General features: G+C 47.9%; 2 protein-coding genes across 3 annotated transcripts in view; both read right to left on the reverse strand.

Annotated features, from left to right (window-relative positions):
- Window positions 1-14,356, reverse strand: part of GFOD2 (glucose-fructose oxidoreductase domain containing 2) — a 41,985-nt gene extending 27,629 nt beyond the window's left edge. For both annotated transcript variants that reach the window (XM_032424414.1, XM_032424413.1), the window contains exon 1: window positions 14,177-14,356. In XM_032424414.1, the coding sequence (XP_032280305.1) occupies window positions 14,177-14,183 (7 nt within the window). In that variant the 5' untranslated portion in view covers window positions 14,184-14,356. The remainder of the gene's footprint in view (window positions 1-14,176) is intronic.
- Window positions 14,357-16,264: 1,908 nt separating this feature from the next.
- Window positions 16,265-24,078, reverse strand: part of RANBP10 (RAN binding protein 10) — a 69,656-nt gene continuing 61,842 nt past the window's right edge. Inside the window, exons 8-14 of the mRNA XM_032424238.1 lie at window positions 22,782-22,890; window positions 22,526-22,671; window positions 22,130-22,334; window positions 21,304-21,425; window positions 20,695-20,840; window positions 20,259-20,370; window positions 16,265-19,810 (exon numbers count right to left, since the gene is read on the reverse strand). Of these exons, the coding sequence (XP_032280129.1) occupies window positions 19,680-19,810; window positions 20,259-20,370; window positions 20,695-20,840; window positions 21,304-21,425; window positions 22,130-22,334; window positions 22,526-22,671; window positions 22,782-22,890 (971 nt within the window). The 3' untranslated portion in view covers window positions 16,265-19,679. The remainder of the gene's footprint in view (window positions 19,811-20,258; window positions 20,371-20,694; window positions 20,841-21,303; window positions 21,426-22,129; window positions 22,335-22,525; window positions 22,672-22,781; window positions 22,891-24,078) is intronic.

The following is a 24,078-nucleotide window of genomic DNA, read 5'->3' on the forward strand; positions in this document are numbered from 1 at the left end:
CACAGGGCTCCATGCTCCACATAGAGTCTGCTTGAGATTCTCTTTCTCTCTCTGCCACTCCTGCCAGTGCTCTCTAGTTCTCTCTAAAAAGAAATAAATAAAATCTTTTTAAAAAGCTAAAATAAAGCACGGTGGCCAGAGGGAGGCCAGGACCCTAGTTATTAAGTGAAATGGGCCCTCAATCTAATTTAAAAAATTTTTTTTAAAGATTTTATTTATTCATTTGACAGACAGAAAGAGAGAGCACGCACAAGCAGGAGGAGCGGCAGAGGGAGAGGGAAAAGCAGGCTCCCCACTAAGCAGGGAGCGATCCCAGGACCCTGGGATCACAACCTGAGCTGAAGGCAGACGCCTAACCAACTGAGCCACCCAGGGCCCCCCCTCAACCTAATTTTAAAACAGATTGTGACATTAGCTTAGCGAATCATAGCCTGTGTTTCAGGTGCTCATGTATAAAAATGATACCTGTAATTTATGCAAACTGATTCATTAATAAATATTTACTTTAATTACCTACTATTGGCCAGGCCTGGCAAAGCACAGGTTATGTTGGTGAGCAAAGCAGACAGTTTTTGCCTGCATAGAGTTTATAGTTTAGCAGGAGAGATAACACAATCAAATCATCACATAAATATGTCATTACAATTTGAGATAAACATTATAAAGAATAAGAACAGGGTACTCTGAGAGCATTCAACAGGATATGAATTAATCTTATTTAAAGAAATGTTGGGGCACACCTCGGTGGCTCAGTCGGTTAAGTATCTGCCTTTGGCTCAGGTCACGATTCCAGGGTCCTGGGATTGAGCCCCGCATCGGGCTCCTTGCTCAGCAGGGAGCCTGCTTCTCCTTCTCCCTCTGCCTGCCACTCCCCCTGCTTGTGCTCTCTCTGACAAATAAATAAATAAAATCTTAAAAAAAAATAAAGAAATGTTGGGCGCCTGGGTGGCTTAAGCATCCGACTCCTGATTTCGGCTCAGGTCATGATCTCAGGGTTCTTAGATCGAGCCCCCTGTCGGACTCCACACCCAGTGTGGAGCCTGCTTAAGATTCTCTCTCTCCCTCTCCATCCCCCCAACCCCTCTCAAAAGAAGAAGAAGAAGAAATGTTAAATAACATATCTGTAAAGCACTTTGAGTTCCACGTGAGAAAGGCATTACCCAAACACCAAGACTGAATCACTAAAAAAACAATGACACGTTGGTAGTTCAGTAAAGAAAAAAGCACATTAAAAAGCCAATTTGTAAATCAGCAGACACTGCCTTCTCCCAGAGTAGTGTTCAAGCCTTACCCAACAATAGTTCTTCAGTATAAAACAGGTCCAGGGACACCTGCTGGCTCAGTCAGTAGAGCATGTGACTCTTGACCTCAGGTCATGAATTCAAGCCCCAAGATGGGCATAGAGCTTACATAAAAAAAAAAAAGTAAAAAAAAAAAATAAAATAATAAAATGGGTCCAAAAGAAGTAGAAGAGCGAAACGTTCAGAACTTCAAACTGCAACTGTACAACTATCTTATGTTATGTATTCGAGGCACCATGGCCAACAACCCTACAGTACTGGTCATAAATACTTTAGCTACCTGATATTTGTCAAATACAATTAAAATGTTGCAAAAGCCAAGGGCCAATTCCCATCCTCATCCCACTTTGATGCTGACAGCAGCAGCATCTGATAAAGCATGTTCCACCCTCTTAGAAACACTCAACTTCCAGAACACAAATTTCTCCTGCTATTCTCTCTGGCTACTTCTCAATCCCCTCTGCTAGTTTCTCCTGATAATGACTGTGGTAACCACTATTCAGTCTCATGGCTTAAATATATATACTATCTATTTTCTGAGGACTCCCAAAGTTTTTAGCCAGGTCCTCTTTCTCAAGCTTCAGACTAGTATAAACAACTGCCTATCTGATATTTCTACTTGGATGTTTATTTTATTTTTTTAAGTAGGCTCTACACCCAATGTGGAGCCCAACGCGGGGCTTGAATTCATGACCCCGAGATGAAGACCCGAGCTGAGATCTAGAGTCGGATACTTAACCGACTGGGCCACCCAGTCGTCCCAGATGTTTATATTAATACACATCCCAAACTTAAAATGTCCAGAATTAAGCTCCTGGAATCCCCCCCATCCCCCACCAAACTTGCTCTTCCCACAATGGCTTCATCTTAGAAACCGGTAACACAAATTTTCCAACAGCTCCATTAAAAATCTTGGGAGTAATCCTTGATTCTTAGTTTTCGCTCACACTTCACATTTGATCCATTAACAAACTGTGCTGGCTCTCTACCTTCAAAATATATCCTGAATCCAAGCACTTCCCACGACTCCCACTGCTACCATCTCAGTTCAAGTCACAACCCCCTCTCTTGCCTACATTACTGCAATTGCTTAACTGGCCTCTCAGATTCTACCCTGCCCCAATCTATTCTCAACATAGCACTGAGTGACTCAATTAAAATGTAAGTCAGAGCAAGTCACTCCTCACCCAAGCCCTCCAACAGGCTTCCCATCTCTCTTGGAATAAAAGCCAAATGTTCTTCCACTGACCTACAAAGTCCTACACAGTCTGTCTTCATCCCCTTCTTTTATCTTTCTTCTCACCTTATGTCCTGTTTTGTCTCACTCACTCTGCTCCAGCCACAGTGGTTCAGTACTGAATGTATCTCAAACATGCCAGGTATGCTCCCGTCTCAGGGCCTTTGCACTTACAGTTCCCTTTTCCGTATAGCTATCCACTTGGCTTACTCTCTCCCTCACTTTCTTCAGGCCTGTACTCAAATGTTATTGTATCAGAAACAAGTTATTTCCTCATTGTTTGTCTCCCCCAACCACCCCTGCTAGAATGTATGTTTCTTTAAGACAGGGAATTTTTTGTCTGTTTTATTCATTGTTGTATCCCCAGTGCCTAGAACAAGGCCTGATATATAGTGGGTGCTCAATAAATATTGCTGAAAAAATTAAATATTTCAGATCTTGTTCCTGCATGGTTAGTTAATAAACCAAGATATATATACGGAACTCATCAAAATTGTATATAATTCAGTAGCGCCTTGCAATATGTTAACCAATATAATAGAGATGACTTATGTCACTAATCTAAGTAGTTTGGAGCAAAATATGATTTAATGGTTCAGGAAAGAAAACAAGCATCATATGATAACAGAATAGCTCTGCCTGCCACTTGGGATTAGGAAAATGAGCAGCTGCTCTCATTCTTAAACTACAACTTGACCTGCTAAGAGGGCGCCCTCACCTAGAACTGTCTCTCCAACAACTCTCCTCCACATAACATGACCCATGATTACTAGTTAGCTCAATCCCCTTGCAGTCAAGTTTCCTCCCTCTAACAGAGAAGCACACTGTATGTAAAGGGTCTTGTAGGACAATGACCCAGCACTTAGAGATTATGCTCAAATACAACAGACAACTGTGAAAGGAAGGCAAGTGAGAGTGGACTCCCTCAGGTGACAGTTCATAAGGAACCACTCTGGCTGCAGTGAAGCCTGCCTGCCCCCCCGCACCCCCAGCCAGTCCATCAGTACATTTCACCAACTGGATTCAATGCCCCTGAAATTCATCCGCTGTTCTGGTTCCTTAACAGACACCTAATGTTTCTCCTGGTCATGACCTTTTCTTCCCTAGACTTTAAGTGCCCCTAGGATAAAGCCCAAATTCCTTGATGAGGCTCACAAAGCATCTCCCAGTATGAGTTGGACCCTTCCCCAACTCTCTACCTTACCACTTTCCCTTTACACTGTATTTAACATGGTAGCAGCTACCAAATCTAACTCCTTCAGTCTTGCTCTGAGATTTTGGTCCAAGTTGTTTGCTCTGCTTGGAACAATCTTTTCTAACTTATTCAGGCTAACTCCTGAGATTTCTCTCCACTTAAACACCATTTCTTTAGGGGCCAGGCCTAGGCTGGGTTAAGTGATTTGGCTCACAGTTCACAGCAGCCTGGGCTTTGGTTTTCAAAGTGCCCATCATACTTCACTGGGATCACCTATTTAGTGTCTGTCATGATAGCAGGATCTTGCCTATCTCACACAATGCTGTCACTAGCACAAAACACAGTGCCTGACACAGAGTAGGTGCTGAGTAATGATTGAAGAATGAACATATGAATGAGTAAGTACAAAAATGAATGAATCAGGAAGTCAGGTTAAAGCCTATATAGATGGTGCACTGACTAGAAGGCAACAGCTTTTCCTGCCTAATTCCTTCTTTACCTTTCTGATTTTAAATAAATATTTCAAAAATGATTTAAAATATTAAAAATCTTAAGAGTATAAGCTACTTTGTTCTTTTTTTTTCCTTCAAAGTAAGCTCTATGCTCAACATGGGGCTTGAACTCACGACCCCGAGACATGCTCTGACTGAGCCGGTCAGGCACCCCAATTATAAGCTACTTTGAATGATGCCCCAGAACTGATACTGTGGAACATTACCCTAAGAGAAGGGCACTGTGACTTAACACCCAGTTGCAAAGGGATCTGTAACATGAGAGCATAATTCTTGGGCATGATAAAGGAAATAAAACCGTGAAGGCCAATTTTAAGTTTAATTGTTGTTTTGCAAAACTCAGGACCTGTTGGGGAAATAAGCAGGAATGCCTTCTACGTGGCCTTCAACATCAGTCATGTACCAAGAATTAATTAGGACGATGCATCTAATTGTCCCCCAGCCTTCCTTTTGGCAACCCCGACATCTGGAAATGAGCCAGTGTGGCAAATAGGCGGTCAATGTCTGACTAGAAGAGCCAGACCCAAAGAGGAAAGACAACCGTACCCCCCATGATCAGAGCCTGGGCAGGAGAGGCAGGGGGACAGCGGGGCTGGGGTGGGGCGGTGGTCTGCAGCCTGAGTTGGACACTGCATGTTCATAGCCGAGGGAGTACCTACAGCATGTACTTAACAGTCTGGTATCACCGGCAGCACTGCTTTCCGACAGATGTGAAAACATCTTTACCTGCATTTCTGTTACCACTGAAAAAGCCAGACTAAAGAAGCAGCTGTTGAGTTTTACAAATCACTTATGATAAAAGTTTTGGTCCCTGGGTTTCAAAGATCCAGAGGCTCTCTGGAGAAGGTTTCGTTTTCCTGTGATTTGTTTGTTTATTTTAACAGTGCCTACACTGATTCAGCGACATGGTCACAGATTCCTGCCCTCTCATTGAGAGCAAAAACACAAACAGGACAAAGGAAAGAAATGCTTCTCCCTCAGCTCCACAAGCTGACATGGTAGTAAACCTCTAGGCAGCTACCACAGGATGAGAGCACACCCAGCGCTGGCCAAAGACACCAATTCCCTGTCCCCCTGCCCTAGTCCAAACAGTGTTCGCACTGGAGGGCACTAATGAAAGACCTAATGACCTGTCCAATGAGGCATAACTACCCAAAGTACAAAAGGGTGAGCTAAATTGGGTCATAAAGGAAAAATTTAACACCCGCAGAAGTATCTAGATTGCCATTAGGTCTAAAAGTTAGCTTCAGCTGATGATTACAGTAGGAAAAAGTACTTATTTGCCCACTATATTAATTCTTTATTGCTTTTGAAAATCTGGCAATAACAAGATTATTTTTTTTCTAAGACTGCTTTAACAATCAGTTCCACATTGACATCCCTCTGAAAATTCCATCCTCGGACCTACTCTCTACCACAGCAACGTTAGCTAACCCTTCAATTTCACTATAACCTTCATGCAAACATTCTTAACTTCCAATTTCCAGACTCAACAACTTGTTCCAGCTCTAGCTCTACTAAATGTCTGTATCTACTAGAAATCCCCACCTGAGTGACCTACCAGCTGCTCCCATCCCAAATTCGTCTTTCCTCTCAAACGTGAACTTCCTCTGTGCACCCCCCAACCCTTTTAATGGCACACTATGCAGTCACCAGAGACCTCTTCTCATTTATTCCCCAATATTTATAAGCGCCACAATGAGTCAGGCATTATGCCAGGAATTGGGGCACAGAGCAGTGATCCAGACAGGCTAGGTCCCTGGAGTTTAGTTTCCATTTCCTCCTACACCCATAGCTGAATACCAAGGACTGATCTGACACAGGAACACAATGAGTGTTCAGAGATCTTTCACTGTGGCAGGCACGTGAACAAAGACTCTGCCTTTACTTTTAAATCACTGAGGTAAAGCACATTTGGCCATGATGCATGTGAAACGGCCAACCCTAGAGAGAAGAGTATTACATACTTTGGTTTTGGACTAGGGCCCAAGAAAGAAGAGGGCGAGTTTTTAATGATGATAAACATTTTTCAACGTGCTCACCTAATTTATTGACGTTTTCTAAGTGTTTTCCACCTTCTACATGGATAAAAGTACTCTTCTGGGAAAACTGGTATTTCTATGGCAGTAAGAGACACTCTAGAGAGTCACCCATCTATCTACCTTCCTTCTGGATTTCAGGTATAGGACATCCTTTTTTTTTTTTAAAGATTTTACTTTTAAGTAATCTCCATACCCAACATGGGGCTCGAACTCACTGAGATCAAGAATTGTACGCTCCACCAACTGAGCCAGGCAGGCGCCCCTTGGATAGAGGACATTCGTAGGGCACCCTGGAGCATAGCAACTCTGACTGGCATTCTCTACTCTGTGTTACGTGGCCTCTGGTGACCAAAAAGACTAAGTATTAAGTAGTTCACTGGTGACTGGAAATGCCCAATGCCCTTCACAAGCATCTCCTTCTTATATGCAGCAAACTGCTTACCAGCGAGGCCATGAGCACACTCAGCTGTGGTTTCATTTAATGATCTTTTGGCTGTTGAATGTGGATCTAAAATAATCTAGGGCGCCTGGGTGGCTCAGTTGGTTAAGCGACTGCCTTCGGCTCAGGTCATGGTCCTGGAGTCCCGGGATCGAGTCCCACATCAGGCTCCCTGCTCGGCGGGGAGTCTGCTTCTCCCTCTGACCCTCCTCCCTCTCATGCTCTCTGTCTCTCGTTCTCTCTCTCTCAAATAAATAAATAAAATCTTTAAAAAAAAAAAATAAATAAATAAAATAAAATAAAATAATCTAATCTCAGGTCTTTGCCACACCATGTTCTTTATTCTTTTTTTGGGGGGGGGGTTAATGTGTAATGAAGGAAGCTGGTTATAAAATACAGGATGTATATGGGACATGTACTCCTGAAAAGAGCCATTCATTTTATATTTTAGGATTTTCTGATTATTGTTTAAATGATACCAATGTCTTGTCTTGCTACTGAGACCCTAAGCTCTTTAGGGACCAAGACTGGGTTTTATATGGTATTAAGGAGATAATAAGTCCCCAAAATTTCACACTTCACAGTATTTTGGTAACATTCCCATAACACTTTAGAAATTACTTAAAGACATTTAAATGTTGTTTGAATAACAATCTTAGTATATCAGGGCTATAAAGCATTAAAGGAAAGAGAAACAAAGATCATTTTTAAAAATCACCATGACCAGAAGCAAGCCCAGGCCTGGAGGAACCAAAACAGCCATTTAAGCACAATCATTTAATTTTGAAAATAACATCGGATGAGGAATACTATGTTCATTTTCTCCATTGCTCTAAAATACAAGCCGCTGGCACAGGAATATCAATGTAAAAGGCTGAAAAGTAACAGGAAATATGACTGATGTCCCCACCACTCCCTTCTCCCTGACAATCAGAGGATGCCTGACAAGACAAACATTCCATCTCACATGATCCCAGAGCCACTCCAAGAGAGGCCCCCCAGAGATGATAACCATTTCCCAGCAGGAACCAACATCAGGTTGCGGAAAACATTAACCACATGGAACATCCTCTAATATGCTTTGGAATACCGTGCTACAAAAGCATCCATCAAAACACACCAAAGAGACCCTAAGGGTCAAGATTATCTGTCAACAAGCACCAAAAATCCCCAAAAAACAAACAAACAAACAAACAAAACAACAGTCTTAGGGGCACATGGCTGGCTCAGATGAAGAGCATGCAACTTAATCTCAGGGTTTTAAATTTGAGCCCCACACTGGGTGTAAAGATTACTTAAAAATAAAAAAATCTTCAAAAGAAGTAACAGTCTTCAAAAGCTGCATATGCTGTGTACAGTGTACCCTTCAATTATACACATGTAAATTCATTATCTAGGTAACCACATTACTGTCTGGTTCCGACTCCTGGGATAGGAAACAACAGTGCTGCCTTCTGTCAGCCCTCTCCCTCAGCACTTTAATACAGTCATAACGTGAGAAGAGGTGAAGGTCTGCAGAGAGAAAATAAGTTCCAAATCATCTTTTACGCTAGCAAGAAACTCTTAGGAGGGTTTGTATTTTAAAATATATACTCATGGCGGGGTGCCTGGGTGGCTCAGTCGTTAAGCGTCTGCCTTCGGCTCAGGTCATGATCCCAGGGTCCTGGGATCGAGCCCCGCATTAGGCTCCCTGCTCAGCGGGAAGCCTGCTTCTCCCTCTCCCACTCCCCCTGCTTGTGTTCCCTCTCTCACTGTGTCTCTCTCTGTCAGATAAATAAATCTTAAAAAAAAAGATATATATATATATATATATATATACTCAGGGGCGCCTGGGTGGCTCAATTGGTTGAGTGTCCTACTCTTGGTTTCGGCTCAGGTCATGATCTCAGGGTCCTGAGATCGAGCCCTGCATCGGGCTCCACGCTCAGTGGGGAGTCTGCTTGAGATTCCCTTCTCCCTATCCCTCTGCTCTCTCCCTCTCTCAAATAAATAAATAAAAATCTTTAAAATATATATATATATACTCATTATAGAAAATTACTGCTTTTCTCATGTTCTTTTTTAAAAGTTTTTGTATTTGGGGTGCCTGAGTGGCTCAGTCGGTTAAGCATCTGCCTTTGGCTCAGGTCATGATCTCAGGGTCCTGGGATGGAGCCCCACATTGGGCTCCCTGCTCAGTGGGGAGTCTGCTTCTCCCTCTTCCCCCCTCTTGTGCTCGCTTGCTCTCTCTCTCTCTCTCTCTCAAATGAATAAATATTTTTTAAAAAAATGTTTTTATATTTAACATATTTGTGATCAAACTGTATTCATAACTTTGTATCCCGATTTTTTTCACGTACCTATTTTGACATAAGCATTTTTCATGTTAACCAGTTTTTAAGGGTTATGTATTTGATGGACTACATGAACCAAGCTTTTCATTTCTCTAGTGTTAGACAACTGTACTATTTTCAATTTATTTTGTTATAAATTACACAATAAGAAAGTATAGTCCAGAAGTTATATGATTTGCCTAACATTATCATTTTCCTTTTTTAAAATTTTATATATATATATATATTAAGATTTTATTTATTTGACAGAGAGAGACACAGCAAGAGAGAGAACACGAGCAGGGGGAGTGGCAGAGGGAGAAGCAGGCTTCCCGCTGAGCAGGGAGCCCGATGCCGGCCTCAATCCCAGGACCCTGAGAGCACGACCTGAGCTGAGGGCAGACAGACACTCAACCATCTGAGCCACTCAGGCACCCCAAGATTTTATTTTTAAGTAATCTCCACACCCAATGTGGGGCTCGAACTCCGAGAACAAGAGTCGCATGCTCTACCAAATGAGCCAGGCAGGCATGCCAGCATTCTAAGCAAAATATAATTGTGAAAGTAAATAATAAAGATTTCGAGGTTGTAAAGTGATATGGTAAATCTCAAAGCCAAGTAGAAGTGTTTCCGGTTCTATTTTGGGGTTATCTGCTCTCATGAGAAACTGAGCGCTGACAGTTTGAGAGTAGCATAGTTATCCTTGGCCAGAAAGGAGGACTGCATTAGATACTCAGTTCCCATTCTTCACAGTCTTCATTCCTGATCCTTCCTGGTAGAGGACGGATAGAAACCCTTATCGAACGGCTGTGAGAGGTGGTGGGAGTAGCAGGGTAGGGGGAGAGCTATCCGTCCAGCAATTTCTGTCTATCCTGGGTCCCAAAGACTGTAGCATTGTGTCACTGGCTACTCTGAGAACTGCCAGTATCTAGGACAAAGGTAACTCTCCTACTTGCATCTCTCCTTCTAAGAGAAGGATCTAAAGAACAAGTGCTTGGGTGCCTGGGTGGCTCAGTCGGTTAAGCGTCTGCCTTCGGCTCAGGTTGTGATCCCAGGGTCCTGGGATTGACTCCCGCATCAGGCTCCCTGCTCTGAGGGGAGCCTGCTTCTCCTTCTGCCTCTGCCTCTCTCTCTCTGTCTCTCATGAATAAAAATCTTAATTAAAAAAATAAAATAAAGAACAAGTGCATAAGGATAGAGTTTGAGTGTGTTCCAAGTAATGCAGGAATATTCATCTCTTCCTTCTGAATGTTTAATCTCTATTTGCTAGGTGTTTATTTCCATCACTGTAAGATAGAAATATTTACTCCAGGGGCGCCTGGGTGGCTCAGTCGTTGGGCATCTGCCTTCGGCTCAGGTCATGATCCCAGGGTCCTGGGATCGAGCCCCGCATCGGGCTCCCTGCTCTGCGGGAAGCCTGCTTCTCCCTCTCCCACTCCCCCTGCCTGTGTTCCCTCTCTCACTGTGTCTCTGTCAAATAAATAAATAAAATCTTTAAAAAAAAAAAAAAGAAAAGAAATATTACTCCATTTCTCATTTCTTTTGTCTCAGCTTAAAGAGAGATACTTCAGTGAGCTCATTCCTGACCTAATGGCTAATTCAGTCTTAGTGGAGGAAGTCTTACTGCTTTAATGTTTTTCTCAGTATCTCTTCCCATTCTGACTTCATGAGCCCAAGCCTATTTCAATAATCTTTCAATCCCCACTTTTTTTTTTTTAAAGATTTATTTATTTATTTGACAGAGAGAGACACAGCGAGAGCAGGAACACAAGCAGGGGGGAGTGCGAGAGGGAGAAGCAGGCTCTCTGCTGAGCAGGGAGCCTGATGCGGGACTTGATCCCAAGACCCTGGGATCATGACCTGAGCCAAAGGCAGACGCTTAATGACTGAGCCACCCAGGCGCCCCTCAATCCCCACTTTTTAAAACACCTGACATCTAAATTTTTCAAATTTGGGTATCTGGACTCTCTTAGAATATAAAGCTGCTACCTTTTAAGAAAAATAATGTCCCATTACTATACTGTATACGAATTCTCAAAAATAGCATAGTCTGCAATTTTTTCCTAGATGTTGTCCAATTCCAACAATGAATTTATCCTGGAATTGGACCTCCTAAAATAAATATGCTTGAGTGACTTGTCAGACATCAGAAAGGCTCCTCTCCTACTTCTAAGTTAGTGGTCTCTGACTGATTCTTGTGTTTTCTGAACACCGTTTGTTTGTGTTACAAATGTCAGATGGCACTAGAAAATCAGTTCAGTGAAAGTAGATCCTGTTAGCATTACTGGTTTATCTGGTATGTTGGCCTGTTAAATACTGTTGATTACTTTACTACAGGTCAGATTTGATAACTGCCCTCAGCTGCCCTAGAAAACGGAGTGGCTATTAAGTAATTATTTGTCAAAAGTTTCACTGCTATAGCAACGAAGAAACACTCTGAAGAATCTGTAAGTCCATCCTTCTCTTTTAAAAGCAAGTGTCTTTCTGATTATAGGAGCTCAAAAATTGCACACCAATCAATGGGGCACACTCATCACATTTATGCAGTATCTTCTTTAACTGCTCATTCAAGAAAGTATTTTCACTTACATTTAAAGCAGCCTCCCACACCGTGTCCAGCTCCCAAGACAGACAGTAATTGCTCCCTTCCATCTCACCTTGATTTTGGCCTACTGGTCTGTCTTCTATCTGGGCCAGTGCTAAAGTAATGAGGGTTTTTATAAAGAATACAATGATTTGGGGCGCCTGGGTGGCTCAGTTGGTTAAGCCACTGCCTTCGGCTCAGGTCATGATCCTGGAGTCCCGGGACTGAGTCCCGGATCGAGTCCCGCATCGGGCTCCTGCTCAGCGGGGAGTCTGCTTCTCCCTCTGACCCTCCCCCCTCTCATGCTCTCTCTCATTCTCTCTCTCAAATAAATAAATAAAAATCTATTTTAAAAAAAGAATACAATGATTTTCATAAAGCTTTCTGACAGGATTTGATTACCATTGCCAATTTCCCCCATAGATTACAAACCCTTCTGATAATACTCCATTATATCTCTTGAGGTATATATGAGGTATGGAAATATTTATACAAAATATTTCCATAGATAGAGAAAAATCAATAAAATGCACAGCCACAACATCATAGCTATGGTATGGCACTGATTTATGAACCAAAGATGAAATTTTGTTTCTTAAATTAATCTGACCTATTAATATCACCATACTTTTTCATTTTTTGAAAAAGATTATTTATTTGAGAGAAAGAGAGAGACTCCTGGAGAGAGAGAGCAGGAGCAGGATGAGGGGCAGAGGGGGCACAGGGACTCCGGGATCATGACCTGAGCCGAAGGCAGACGCTTAACCGACTGAGCCACCGAGGCGCCCCAAACACCACCACACTTGAAATGTATCTTATTGGGGCACCTGGGTGGCTCAGTCGGTTAAGCGTCTGCCTTCGGCTCAGGTCATGATCTCAGGGTCCTGGGAATCGAGTCCCGCATCAGGCTCCCTGCTCAGCGGGGAGGCTGCTTCTCCCTCTGCCTGCTGCGCGCTCTCTCTCTCTCTGACAAATAAAATCTTAAATAAATAAATGTATCGTATCACTCTGAGGGGGAAAGAAAACCTGCTGCAAAATCATATATACATTAAAATTAGTTTTATCAAGCTAGTAAGAAATTGATTTTATTGATTAGAATCAGAGACCATCTTTTAAAAATCACACACTTCTTTTTACCACATTACAAATCTTTGTCTTTTTTTTGTGGGGGAGGGAGCTGTCATTGCTAATCCTACTACTAGTGGATTCTAGTAATACTATAGCAATCATATATCCGAATTTTTCCAGCAAATAAAAATAAATGATCAGACCCAGACCAATCATTCCATAGGAAAAGTGGGGCAACCAGGTGGTAAGAGAAAGCCTGACCACAGAATTTTTATCCATAAAATGGGGAGCCCACCAACAGAACTGTCTGCTGAAAATTTTCACCTTAGTCCAGTCTCTAAATTCCTAGTCCAAAACCAGTACTTTTTCACATTTTCTGTAAAATGGATGGCCTTAATTGAAACTTTTGTTCCCTGGTGTACACAGCTTTCCAGAAGAAAAGGAGTTTCCTTATGAAGAATCAATCTAGCTTCCCCAACACTTAAAGACAACCATCTTCTCCATATCTCAATAACATGTCTTAAGTGTCTTTTCTAATTTAAATAGGTGTTCCCTTCAAGTGAAGGGTCATACACCAACGGCTCTTCCTTCTGAGACCTTTGTGCCCCAGAGTTTACAAAAGTCTTCTGGGGGGTGCACCAACTCGGTTCTGGATATTCAAAAGAGCACCCACTTTCTTCTATAAGATGGTTTATAACCTTTCTTGCTGTCTAGCCAACAAAGCTTTAAACTTTTCTCTTCTTGTCCCGTTCTTCAGATTCAGCTGCAGTTTGGGAGGTAAACTCTTCACACAACCATTCACAAGTCCTGATCTCCCCGCCCCCATTTCCTTCCTCCCCATTCATGTGATAACGTCTTGATGGGAACACCTTACCTCACCTTTTGTCTCCGCTAGTCCTTCTGCTTCCTTCCTGAGCTTCAAAGCTAGGCCAGGGCCGTTGAGACGTGGCCAGTGGGCATTCGGTGACTGGCAGAGCCACCCACACTTTCTGGAGTGTCGTCCCCTCTCCCATCTGCCACCTGAACCCTCTTTCCTTAAATAAAGATTTACCCCCTAAAAGTCCCATCTCCCCCTGAAAGACGATGGACCAGCGCCCTTTGTCTGAGGCTTCCACACCTCATATCCTTGTCTACAAAGCGTCAGTCCACACAGGTACGGTCTGCTCCGGGCAGGGCAGGGGAGCCTAGGTTTCCTCGTCCCGTAAAGGGATGGGTTATGGCCGAGGTCCTTCCAGGAGCCCAAATCCTACAATTATACGACCAAATCTGTAGGTCCTATTTCCGAGGCTGGGAAGACTAACTCCGGGGCGACCCCTGAACTCGACGACGGCGCTGGCAGTTAGAACGGCCCCCTCCAGCCTAGGCTCTGAGTAGCCCCGCCTCCGACCTCGGGCGCCGGGCCGCCGAGGAGGCCCGGTAGACGCCCGCTGGCTGCCTCGCCCTGCCCTCCTTCATCCTCACCGGCCGCCGCGGGCCCGCCTCTCACCTGGCATGCTGGCATCGCCCGTCCCGCGCTGCCCTGGAGACCATGGGTCTGGACCGGTCTCGGCCGCCACCCGCCCGCCAAGAGGGGGGCTGGCGGGGACGCGCGGGCCCCGGAGTCTAAAGCGCAAGCACCGGGAACGCGCCGCCTGGTTTCTAAGGAACCGGGAGCTCTGGAAAGGGAGGGGCGGGACGGCTGGAGGTCTGCGCATGCTCCCTGACGGGGGTGGACCTGCGCGGGGAGGGGCCGTGATCGGAGATTGCGCATGCTCGCACCTTGGGGGCGGAGATTAAGTAGGTTAGCGGAGGGCTTGGTCATTTATTTCCGGCGGTGGAGGCGGCTGGGCAGGCGTATAACAGCCCCTGCTTCTTTCGGGTCCTCCCGCCCGGCAGCAGTAGTGAGGAGGTACTGGGAACTGTGGTGGGCCTTGGTCTGGAGTTAAGGAAGGTCTGGTGTTGGACACAACGACCTGTTGTTGCAGAACGGTAGTTCTCTTGAACTCGCTGGACTTCTTGGCCTCCTGACTCCTACAATAATGACTCTTTTCTGTTCTCTGGTGCCTGTCTGGGCTTCTCTTCCTTTGCATGTTCTTTGGTTGTTCCTTAGATGTTAGTGCTCCTACTGTGACCTCAGCCTCCCAGATCTCTTTACTGGAGTCTCTGTCCCCACAAGTAAATACCATTTTGTAACAAGACTACTCTGGTTCACCATTACTCTGTCCTCCAGAGTAATGAAACCTGTAACCTATAAGCTTTAGTGTAAAGCAGGCTATGTTGGAAATGTAGGATTAGGGGTTATTTCTGTATGGGGAGCCCCTCCCCTGCTTTTCTGACTCCTGTGAGAGTCTGGAGCCCCACTCAGCTGGTATTAGAAAGGTGTCCCAGCCATCGTTCCAGAGCAACCTCTGATGCAGAACATGTCAGTTGAGCTGAGGCAGCTGTTCTTGCTGAGAACTGGTGACCAGCAGGGCTATCCCTGCTTTGGAAGGTGACAGGACTTCCTGCCACTGCTGCCACCTTCTGAGCATGGAAAGCTCCAAGAGTGATGAGAAATGGTAACCTCTAACCTCCCTCTTCTGATGGGGTTTTATCCCCCTTAATCTTTCCCCCTGGATTCTGAACAGCCACGCAGAATCAAAGTGTGCTTGTGTTTGATGTTTCTTACCGTCTCAAGATTCACTCTAGAACAGGGTTTTTCAACAGTGGCACTGTTGACATTTTGAGCCTGATAATTCTTTGTTGTGGGGTGCTGTCTATGCATCGTAGGATGTTTATAACATCCGTGGCCTCTACCCAATAGATGCCAGCAGCTCTCCAACCCAAGTTGTGACTACCAAAAATATCTCCAGTCACTGCCAAATGTTCCCTGGGGGGCAAAATCACTCCCTGTAGAAACCACTAGTCTAGAGAGAAATTAAATCTACTCTGGGTTTATTTATGGAACCAGGACTTTTGTGCTTAATCTAACATTCCATTCTTCCCTCCAGTTTTCCCTAGGAGAGTTCTGTCAAGGAACAGTCCTATAAAATAACTGAGTGAAGCACACAGGTACTATATCCCTCTATGTCAAGCCTCCCCTACACATGCTATAATCCTCTACCTCCATGGGGTAGAAATTAATCACGTTTTTAAGGGTGGTGAAACTGAAGCTCAGAAAGGTTAATTTTCCAGTTACCCAAGTTAGTAAACAGCAGAACCAGGATTTTGAGCAAGAGTACTTTCTCCTCAGAGTGACAGGAAGCTAACCTCAATAAGCCTCAGAAGCCCTCTGACTGTCCAGTGTTTGGGACGAGTGTATTTGGGCTACATTAAAATCTTATTTTGAGGACAGGAGGACCTGTGGCCATCTTTTTGAAGGTGAATTTTCTTCTTCTTTGTCTGAGATGAAAGCTGTTTCGGGGGAGAGAATTGAAGCCCAAGTGCCTATCCTCTTTGGGGTCTCACCTGAAGTCTTGAGGGTCCCTGAGGGGTAGCAGGGGCCTGGGAACTTGAGAGGTGAGCTGAGTAAGGGCCAAACCCTCAGGACAAAGTGAGCCACACAAGGGGCGCCAACCCCAGTTAAGATTCAAAACAGAGACCAGACACTCGTGACTACTCATGGATGTGTATTTTAATAAAAATAATTCTGTCAAAATACAACAGGAGTTTTTTCATCTCTCAAGTACAATTTAATAGGGTGTTTTGTGTTAGAATTCTCTCTAAACCCTCCCACGCCCACAAGTTTCATGCTAATGCCAAGTATCAACTTGCGAGGACAAAGGCAGAACCAGTGTGCACAATGTGGAGGACATCTGTTTCAGCTGTAGTTACTAATGGAGGAAAACCCTATGCAAAGAGGCGGCACCTGAGGCACCCAGAGTCCATGAACCGGCCACAGGTCCGGTGCACGGGACCGGCGGTCAAGTAGGGCTCTGCTGCCTGGCTGCCACACAGCGTGCATACCTGAGTTGTGAGCAACCAAAGGAACTTTCAGCTCTCACAGTTCTCTGCCTCATCTTCTTTGTGCTTGCTTAAGGGGTAGGAAGGCGCTGGGTGGCTGGGCAGTCCCCCCTTCTCAATCTCTTGGTGTCCCTGTTCTGGCGGCCTACCCCCAGCCACAGATTCATGTGGGTGAGGATCAGAGGTTCTGGCTTTCTTTGCATGGTCTGCCAGCGTCCACTCTGAAAGGAGTGACCGTTTGGTGGCACAAGGGGGAAAGGTAAATAGGGAAGGCTGCTCCCCCAGGGCTGGACAACCCAACAGAGCCAGGTCTTCTTCCTGTCCCCTCAGGTCAGGTCCAGCCCTCACTGGGGCTCCTCCCAGGTGCCTTCCCCACTGTTGGCTCCTGAAAGCAGGCTGGTAGGACTGGGTGTGCATAAGGGGCTCCTCTGGCTGGCAGGCAGCCCTGGACTATCAGCAAGATAGTGGACTCAAGCAGCTTGGTTTTGGTCCTCTCCACGGCTTGTGGGGCAAAGGCTTATGTCCCAAAGGCAAGCTGTCCAATTGGGACAGAGAGCCCCTCTGGAGAGGAACAGAGTAAACAACTTGGACTCAGCTGAAACAGTGAGATAAGGCACAGAAAATGGGGAGGTGGCCACGGGTGCTGAGCGCGAGCCAGGAGGACACCCAACCCCAAGCAGCACACAGCTGTCCCAGGCCCTCTCGGGCCCTCTCTCAGACACTCCACAACTCAAGCCCAGGCACCCATCCCCATCCCTGACACACCCCTGAAGGTACCAGCTGCTCAGACACTGCTGGGGGCCTCACCAGCCTAAGCCCTCACTCGATATTTAGCTCCAGGACTAAACAGTGTTGCACAACCCACAGGGATGAGGTTAGTCCCAGCTCTGCCACTAATTTGCTGTGTGACTTTGGCTAAGTCATTTAATCTCCCGGGCCTGTTTCCTTATCTGTAAGAGGAGAGGATTGGTGGAGTAGATGTTCTCTGAACCCCATTCCAGCTGCAAAAGCCTCCGGTTTTAATTCCCAATCCTGCTCAGCTCTGGCCATTTTAACAGCTTGATGTATCCAACCTCTGGGTTTGGGAGCTAGACATCCCCAGCCTTGCACAGGATGAGTTTCCTTTACAGACATGACAACACCACCCCAACAGGCCACGGTCTGTGGGGTACCAGCTGGGGCCCTGGTGGGGACCAAGCAAAAGCAGCAGCCTGTAGGATCATGTCCCAAGGGAGAACTCTGGGAGAGCACAGGGCCAAGGCTCTGACCCCATCACCAGCAGCTGGTCCAACTCAATCACTTCTCCTGTCCAGCTGTGGGCCTGGCAGGCAATGAACATCTCAGGCCGTACCACCATCCCTGTGTCCGCTGCCAGAGAGCAGGAGCTTACCCAGCCCTTGCCCAGACAGGGACTGGAAGTTCAATTTCTGGCCTTGCCCCTTTGCAAGGGCTGCCTGTGCGCTCCCTCTCACTGTGAAGCAGGTAGGGAAATCCCAGCCCCTTCTGGTGCTCCTCTGGGTAGGCCTCCTCCCTTCTTCTTCCTGGGCAGTCAGTCCTCTCCACGGATGGCCTGCCCAAGTCCTAGCAGTCAACTCAGCCCTTCCTCTCGATTCCCTGATGGCAGTACCGGGACTGTTTGCCCCACCAGCTGTGAGGATCCATCTGAAACAGCTGGTGGGACATTTGCAGAGCCCATGAGGTCCCTTCCTCTGGCCAGCAAATACTCATAATAGTCTTTTCTAAGAGTGTCTGGGGCCAAGCTGCAGGGAGCTGCCTGGCACAGCTGCAGTGAAGCCTGGCCTAGTAGGTCAAGAGTTCCATCCATTCCAGGAACTGGCGGCCCAAGAATCTGCCTCCACAAAGTCCTAGCTTCTCAACAGAAAGCATTGATTCCATCAGAGCTGTGCAGAGACGGTGAAGATCCAGGCAGAAAGAAGGCAGCCCCTGTACTCAAGGGCTTCTGTCCTGGAACGGGGAGACATCCTCGCCGCCGCCTGACACACAGCAGCTCTTGGGTCAGAGGCAGGTAGTTTCCAGGCAATCGATTTAGAGTAAATGAATTATTTGGCCATCTTAACGACAAGGGAAAATAGGATGTTGAAAGGGGGAGAAAGGAAGGGGCAAGGCAGGCAGTGAGAGGCAGGGTAGAATGGTAGATAGTGTGCTGGCCAAGGACTCCCTACTCCCCTGCTTTGCTGTATAGCCCTGGGCCAACTCATCCCTTCTCTGAAGCCTCAGCCCCGTAGTTCTCTGCTCAGCCCAGCTCTCAGGGGCCTAGGGACCCACACCTTTCAGATGCCACAAACCAACTTAGCCTGACCTGCCCACTAAGTGGTCCCCAATGCCTACTGGGCTTCCCTAGGCTGCAGCTGGGCCTGTGGCTCGACAAAGGGGAAGCCTGAAATAAACTTATCACTTGGCTGAGGTGACAGAGATGATTCTTTTTTAATGAGTTGGACTCAAATAGAAACATATGGTGTCTGGACAGCCTCACCCAAGAGGTGCTGGACCACTAACACTACGATAAATACTGTGTCTTTTTTTAATATATATATTTATATATATATAATCTCATTTTTTTTACTTATGAAAATAATAAGCTATCACCAACTTGGATAGGCTTCATCACTAAATTAGCAGAACCCAGCTCAGCACAAGCTCTCCAGAGATAAATACTGGTGGCTCAGTCAGGAGGAAAAAAAAAAAAAAAAAAAAGATTAAAAAACCCAACCCCTCCTCAAAACAAAACCCCCCTTTCAAAGTAGAAGGCGCTACATGAGAGTAACCAGCCAATACTGTGTCAGAGGCCGCTGCACGTGAAGGGGAGAGAGAGTCTGAGGGCAGGGTAGGGGGAGGAAGGAAAAGAAGAAGGAAGAAAGGAAGGGAGGGATGGAGGGAGGGAAAGGAAAGGAAGAAAAGGAAAACAGGAAAGGGAGTGGGGGAGGCCAGGCAGGAGGAATGGACTCTGCCCATGGCTTCCAGGTCCCTGCGCCAGATGCCTATGGAGGGCAGGGCTGCTCCAGCCCTGGGGCTGAGGGAGGGCCAGGCGGGCCAGCCAGCGTGGTCAGCTAGTGCAGGTAGTCGTCGACTCTGGCAAAGGAGCAAGATCCCAGGCCAGCTCGGGCCATGAGCCGTAGACATTCAGATGCCTGACCCAGGGCGAGCATCAGAGGGGGCTGCTTTGGCAGGTTCTGAGACTCTGTGGAGGAGAGACAAGGCCGGGTCATTGCTTTGCCCAGGAGGCTGGGCTCAGGTCAAAGTTCCCTTAGGAGCAGAAAGTGGGGGCAGTGGACAGAATCTCTTGGAACACAGTGTTCATGTATCTCTGTGTATGTCCCAGCCACCAGCCTATGGCCCCATAGCCATTCCAGGAATCTGAGGACCTTAGGTCTCTTCAGAGCCATGGGCTGGCCAGGCCCACAGTCATAGGCCAGGGTCTATCATGATCTAGCCAGCCAACTCAGTTGGGCAGAGGGAGGTCAGGATTTAGTCTCAGCCATGGAAGCCCAAGTCCTGTGGGCTACCAGAGTGCCCAGGCAGAGCTCACTGCCCTGCTTTGGACAAACATCAGCAATTCCTAGGGAGAGAGGGGAGGGGCCACCCCAGGCACTCATGGACCAGCTTCTGTTTTTGTTAGATCCACTTACCTAAAATGGCGCTGTTGAGGGCAGCACACACTGGCTCCCTCTGGATGGGGTCAAGCTGCTGGCCAACTGGGCAGCTCCAGGGGTCTGAGTATGCCAGCAGGCTAAAGGCATCCTAAGGGACAGGGCATTCTTGAGAAGACTGTGGTACATACCACACACATATATACCTCCATGGCTCCGGGGGGCATACAGGGCCCTGCATGGTGCCCAGTGAGGGCACTGCAAACCCTGAGCATAGGGTCACGAAGGACTGTGCCCTCTCCAGAGCTTAGACAGGGTTGCATATATCCTGGGAGTCCTGTTTCCCATTGTGGACTTGACTAGAGTCCACTCTGTCCTGTTGCTGCTGCCCCCAAGGCCCTCCCAGAGTCAATGTGCCCCCACCCCCACACCAAATGGGAGCCTGCTCTATATGAGCTCCTGGCTTGTTCTATACCTGCAGCATCTCCGTGTGGGCCAAATTCTTGCCGTACTCTCGGCCCAGCTGCTCACTCAGTGCCTGCAACTCTCGACCAAACAGGATAATCCTTTCTGTAGCAGCCTGGTTGCCCCCACAGAGCTGCCGCCGAGGATGCCCATCATCTGTGCCCAGAGCCCAGCAGAGAACAAATCATGAGGGGTAAGGAGAGAAGGGGAGGACTGGGGTGAACACCCCAAAAAGGAGATGGCAAGAAGGACTTTAGGGGCACTGCCAGAGGCAAATTAGGTGGACCATCCATAGCTGAGGTGCTTTTAGTCCACCTAGCACATGATCTAGGAGTCTGGACTCAACTTTCCCTCTTCCCACCCCGTACAGTGCTTATAAGAATGCCCATTCTCACCAACTCTCTCTAGCCTCAGACGCAAGGGCCCTGGTCTCGGCAGCAGGCCAGGGGTCTTCTCACCTCAAGCACCCGTTCCTGACTAAGGCGGCAGTGGACCAGGTCCATTTAGAGCTTATCAGGCTGACAAAGTCTGCCCATGCCAACCCCCTCCCAGGGGGCAGAAGGCATCTGGACTGAGCCATTACCACCCATGTAACACCATGCTGGGCCATGGTCCTTACCCATGCTGGACTCATCTGTCTGTAGATCCTCGTGCTTGTAGGCGCCATTGACGATGCGTGTGGATACACTCTCCAGCACACCATTGGGGTAATGCTCTGCTTCCATCTCCATCTCGCTGTCACTGTGGAGAAGGGTTGAGGTGGGAGTTGATGTGTTTGGGAGCAGCCTGGTTGGGCCTCCATTCAGGCTTTAGCCACAGGTTGCTGTGGGTAAATCAAGAGGTCCTAGGAGCATGAAAGGCCTCCCAGGCTCCAACACTTGGCCCCTACTCTGACATCAGCTATCCCCAGAGGCCTGTCGCCTGATTCTCACTCTTGTCCCAATGCTGCCTCTGTGGCCCTCCCCTTCCTGGCCTTTGTCTGAGTTGGCATACCTCTTCCACCCATTTCTCCCCCACCCCCAGTGACCAGGGACCCCTGAGAAGTATCTCTAGGCACCAAACTCAGGTCAAACCCTGAGGTATGCCTGGGGGCAGCTGAAAGCCACCTGTAGTCTACAGCCTAAAACCTCTGCTGCCCAATCTGTCTGACCTCAAGCCACACCCAGTAAGTTTCTTCGGTGTAGACCCTAGGGGTTCTGCCAGGCCTGGTGGTATCAGTGCTTCTTGAGAAAGTCAGGGCTGAGCAAAGTGGCAGCTGGATCACCGGCAGGGCCAGAAGCTGGAGCCAATACCTGGCCTGGCAGGTCAGCAGCAACTACTCCAGGTACAGACCTGGGGTGGAGGTGGGGGGTTAAGGGCAGGGGGTGGCACTCAAAGACAGGCTGCAGTGAGCCCAGCTGGCGCAGAGCAGAAAGGAGGAGGAAGAAGCAGAGCAGGACAGGCACCTGGTCTCCTGGTTACTGGTGCTGCTGTGGGGCTGGGACTTGGTGGAATCTGTTGAGTTGGACTCGGAGTAATTGACGGAGGATGGGGATGAGGAGGACGAGGAGGACGAGGAGGAGGAGGAGGAGCTGGGTGCAGGGTATTTACTGTGGTTCTGTTTGCTCTTCGTGGATGCGACGCCATTGCTGCAGCTGGGACTATCTGCTCCTGGAAACCAGGGAAGAGTCAGAAGAAGAGGGGCAGTGTGCCACAATGGGGCCCCAGGAATGACCACAGTGGTCCCATTTCCCTTCCCCCAAATCCAGCAGCGAGCCCTGAGCCCAGCCCAGGGAAGAGCATGTGGGTGGCCTTTCTTCTCCACACCAGTTCTCCCCCGAGCCCTCTGGAGAGTGGCTGACCTGTGTTGTGCATGTGGGAACTAGGGCCGTGTCGGGGGCTGAGGCTGGGGGAGCCAGGGTAGCTGTCCTGGGACTTGGGGCTTCGGGAGCTCAAGCTGCGGACCTCACTGTCGGTCCCATTCACCATCTCCACAAATTGTCGGCACCTGCAGAGGGAGCAGAGCGGCAATGCTCTGGGCTTGGTCTGGGCTGTATGTTCCCACCACCAGCTGAGAGGGGCTGGGCTAGGGGGGAGCTGGTGGTGCCCAAAACTCACTTGAGCATGAAGAGCAGGTTAGGGTTATGCTCCAGCAGTCCTGGATAGAAGCGCTGTGTGGTCTCAATGGCCTCACCCACACGGCCCTCCAGCACCAGCTTCTGGATCTCTGCAGAGAGCAAGAGTATGGCAGTGAGTGAGGGGCTGTGGACCTTCTTCACCGCCACATGCCTGCACACTACCAGCTCCGAACATGGACTAGCCGATGGTCAGGTGGGCTGGCTCAGAGTGGCATGTCTGGTTGAGATGCTCACAGAAGAAGAGGCTGAAGAAAGAACCTGGCCTCCCAGACCCACAAGAGACCCTGGTTTCTGCCAAGTGTCAGGGAGTCCTCAAAGAACAACAGGGGAAAACAGAGGCAGGACTCGGTGCAGAAGCAGGAGAGCAAATGTAGAGGCCTGCTCCTATGGAGGTCAGTCACTGGGGACCTGGGCATGGGGAGGGGTCTTGGCTGTGGGAGCATGATCTGGGGCTGGGCCCCCAGGCAGCTTGGTGGCCCTAGGGGCTCCTCTTCAGGCAGATGTCTCTCCTTTCAGGCCTCACAGTGGGGTGGCAATGGGCACACAGTGGTTTCTGGGCCAGGGCCCGAGTCTTGGCAGTCTTCAGGGGCTGCGGCGTGCCCCCTGCTGGGAGAGGAGGTCATCCTCCTCACACGGGCATCTCTGACGTGACACCTCTCAGACCATCTGCATCTTGCTCTTGCTCTGGGGCCTGGTGCATCTTGCTGGGAGCGACTTCTGGGTCTGAGGCTCTCATTCGTAGATCCCAAGTCTGGGATCCCTTTCCGTCTGTCTGGCTGGGCGTAGCTTCTCTGGGAGACACAGACACATGCACATACACAGAGACGACAGGCTCAGAGAGACGCCAACAAGCACACACAGAAACACACATCCACACACACCCATTCTCCTTCACTCTCCTCTCCTCTTCCTATCTCCTTCCTGGGCTCTGTTTCCTCTTTCCCAACACCCTCCTTCCACAAAAGAGCCCCAAACACACAGTATACAGGCCAGTATGTACACTAGCAAAGTTTCCTCTGGTTCCTTCCTTTGGTTGTCTGCAAAACGCAGGACCAGAGGTGGGCACAGAGAGAGGGGCTACCACAGCAGCCACTGAGAACCAGCCTTCACCCTGTCTGACTACTTCAGTCCTTTCTCTGGCCGGGAACGGGCAGAACTACTAAAGCTGAGTAAATGGGAAAGGCAGGACATTGGTCTGATAAGATGCAAACACACTCTTCCAGAAGACTCTGAACAGAAGGCTGAGTAGAATCCAGGATTCGGGGGAAGGAAACAAG

The sequence above is a fragment of the Phoca vitulina genome, unplaced genomic scaffold (assembly GCF_004348235.1).
Source record: "Phoca vitulina isolate PV1807 unplaced genomic scaffold, GSC_HSeal_1.0 scaffold30, whole genome shotgun sequence".
NCBI lineage: Eukaryota > Metazoa > Chordata > Mammalia > Carnivora > Phocidae > Phoca > Phoca vitulina.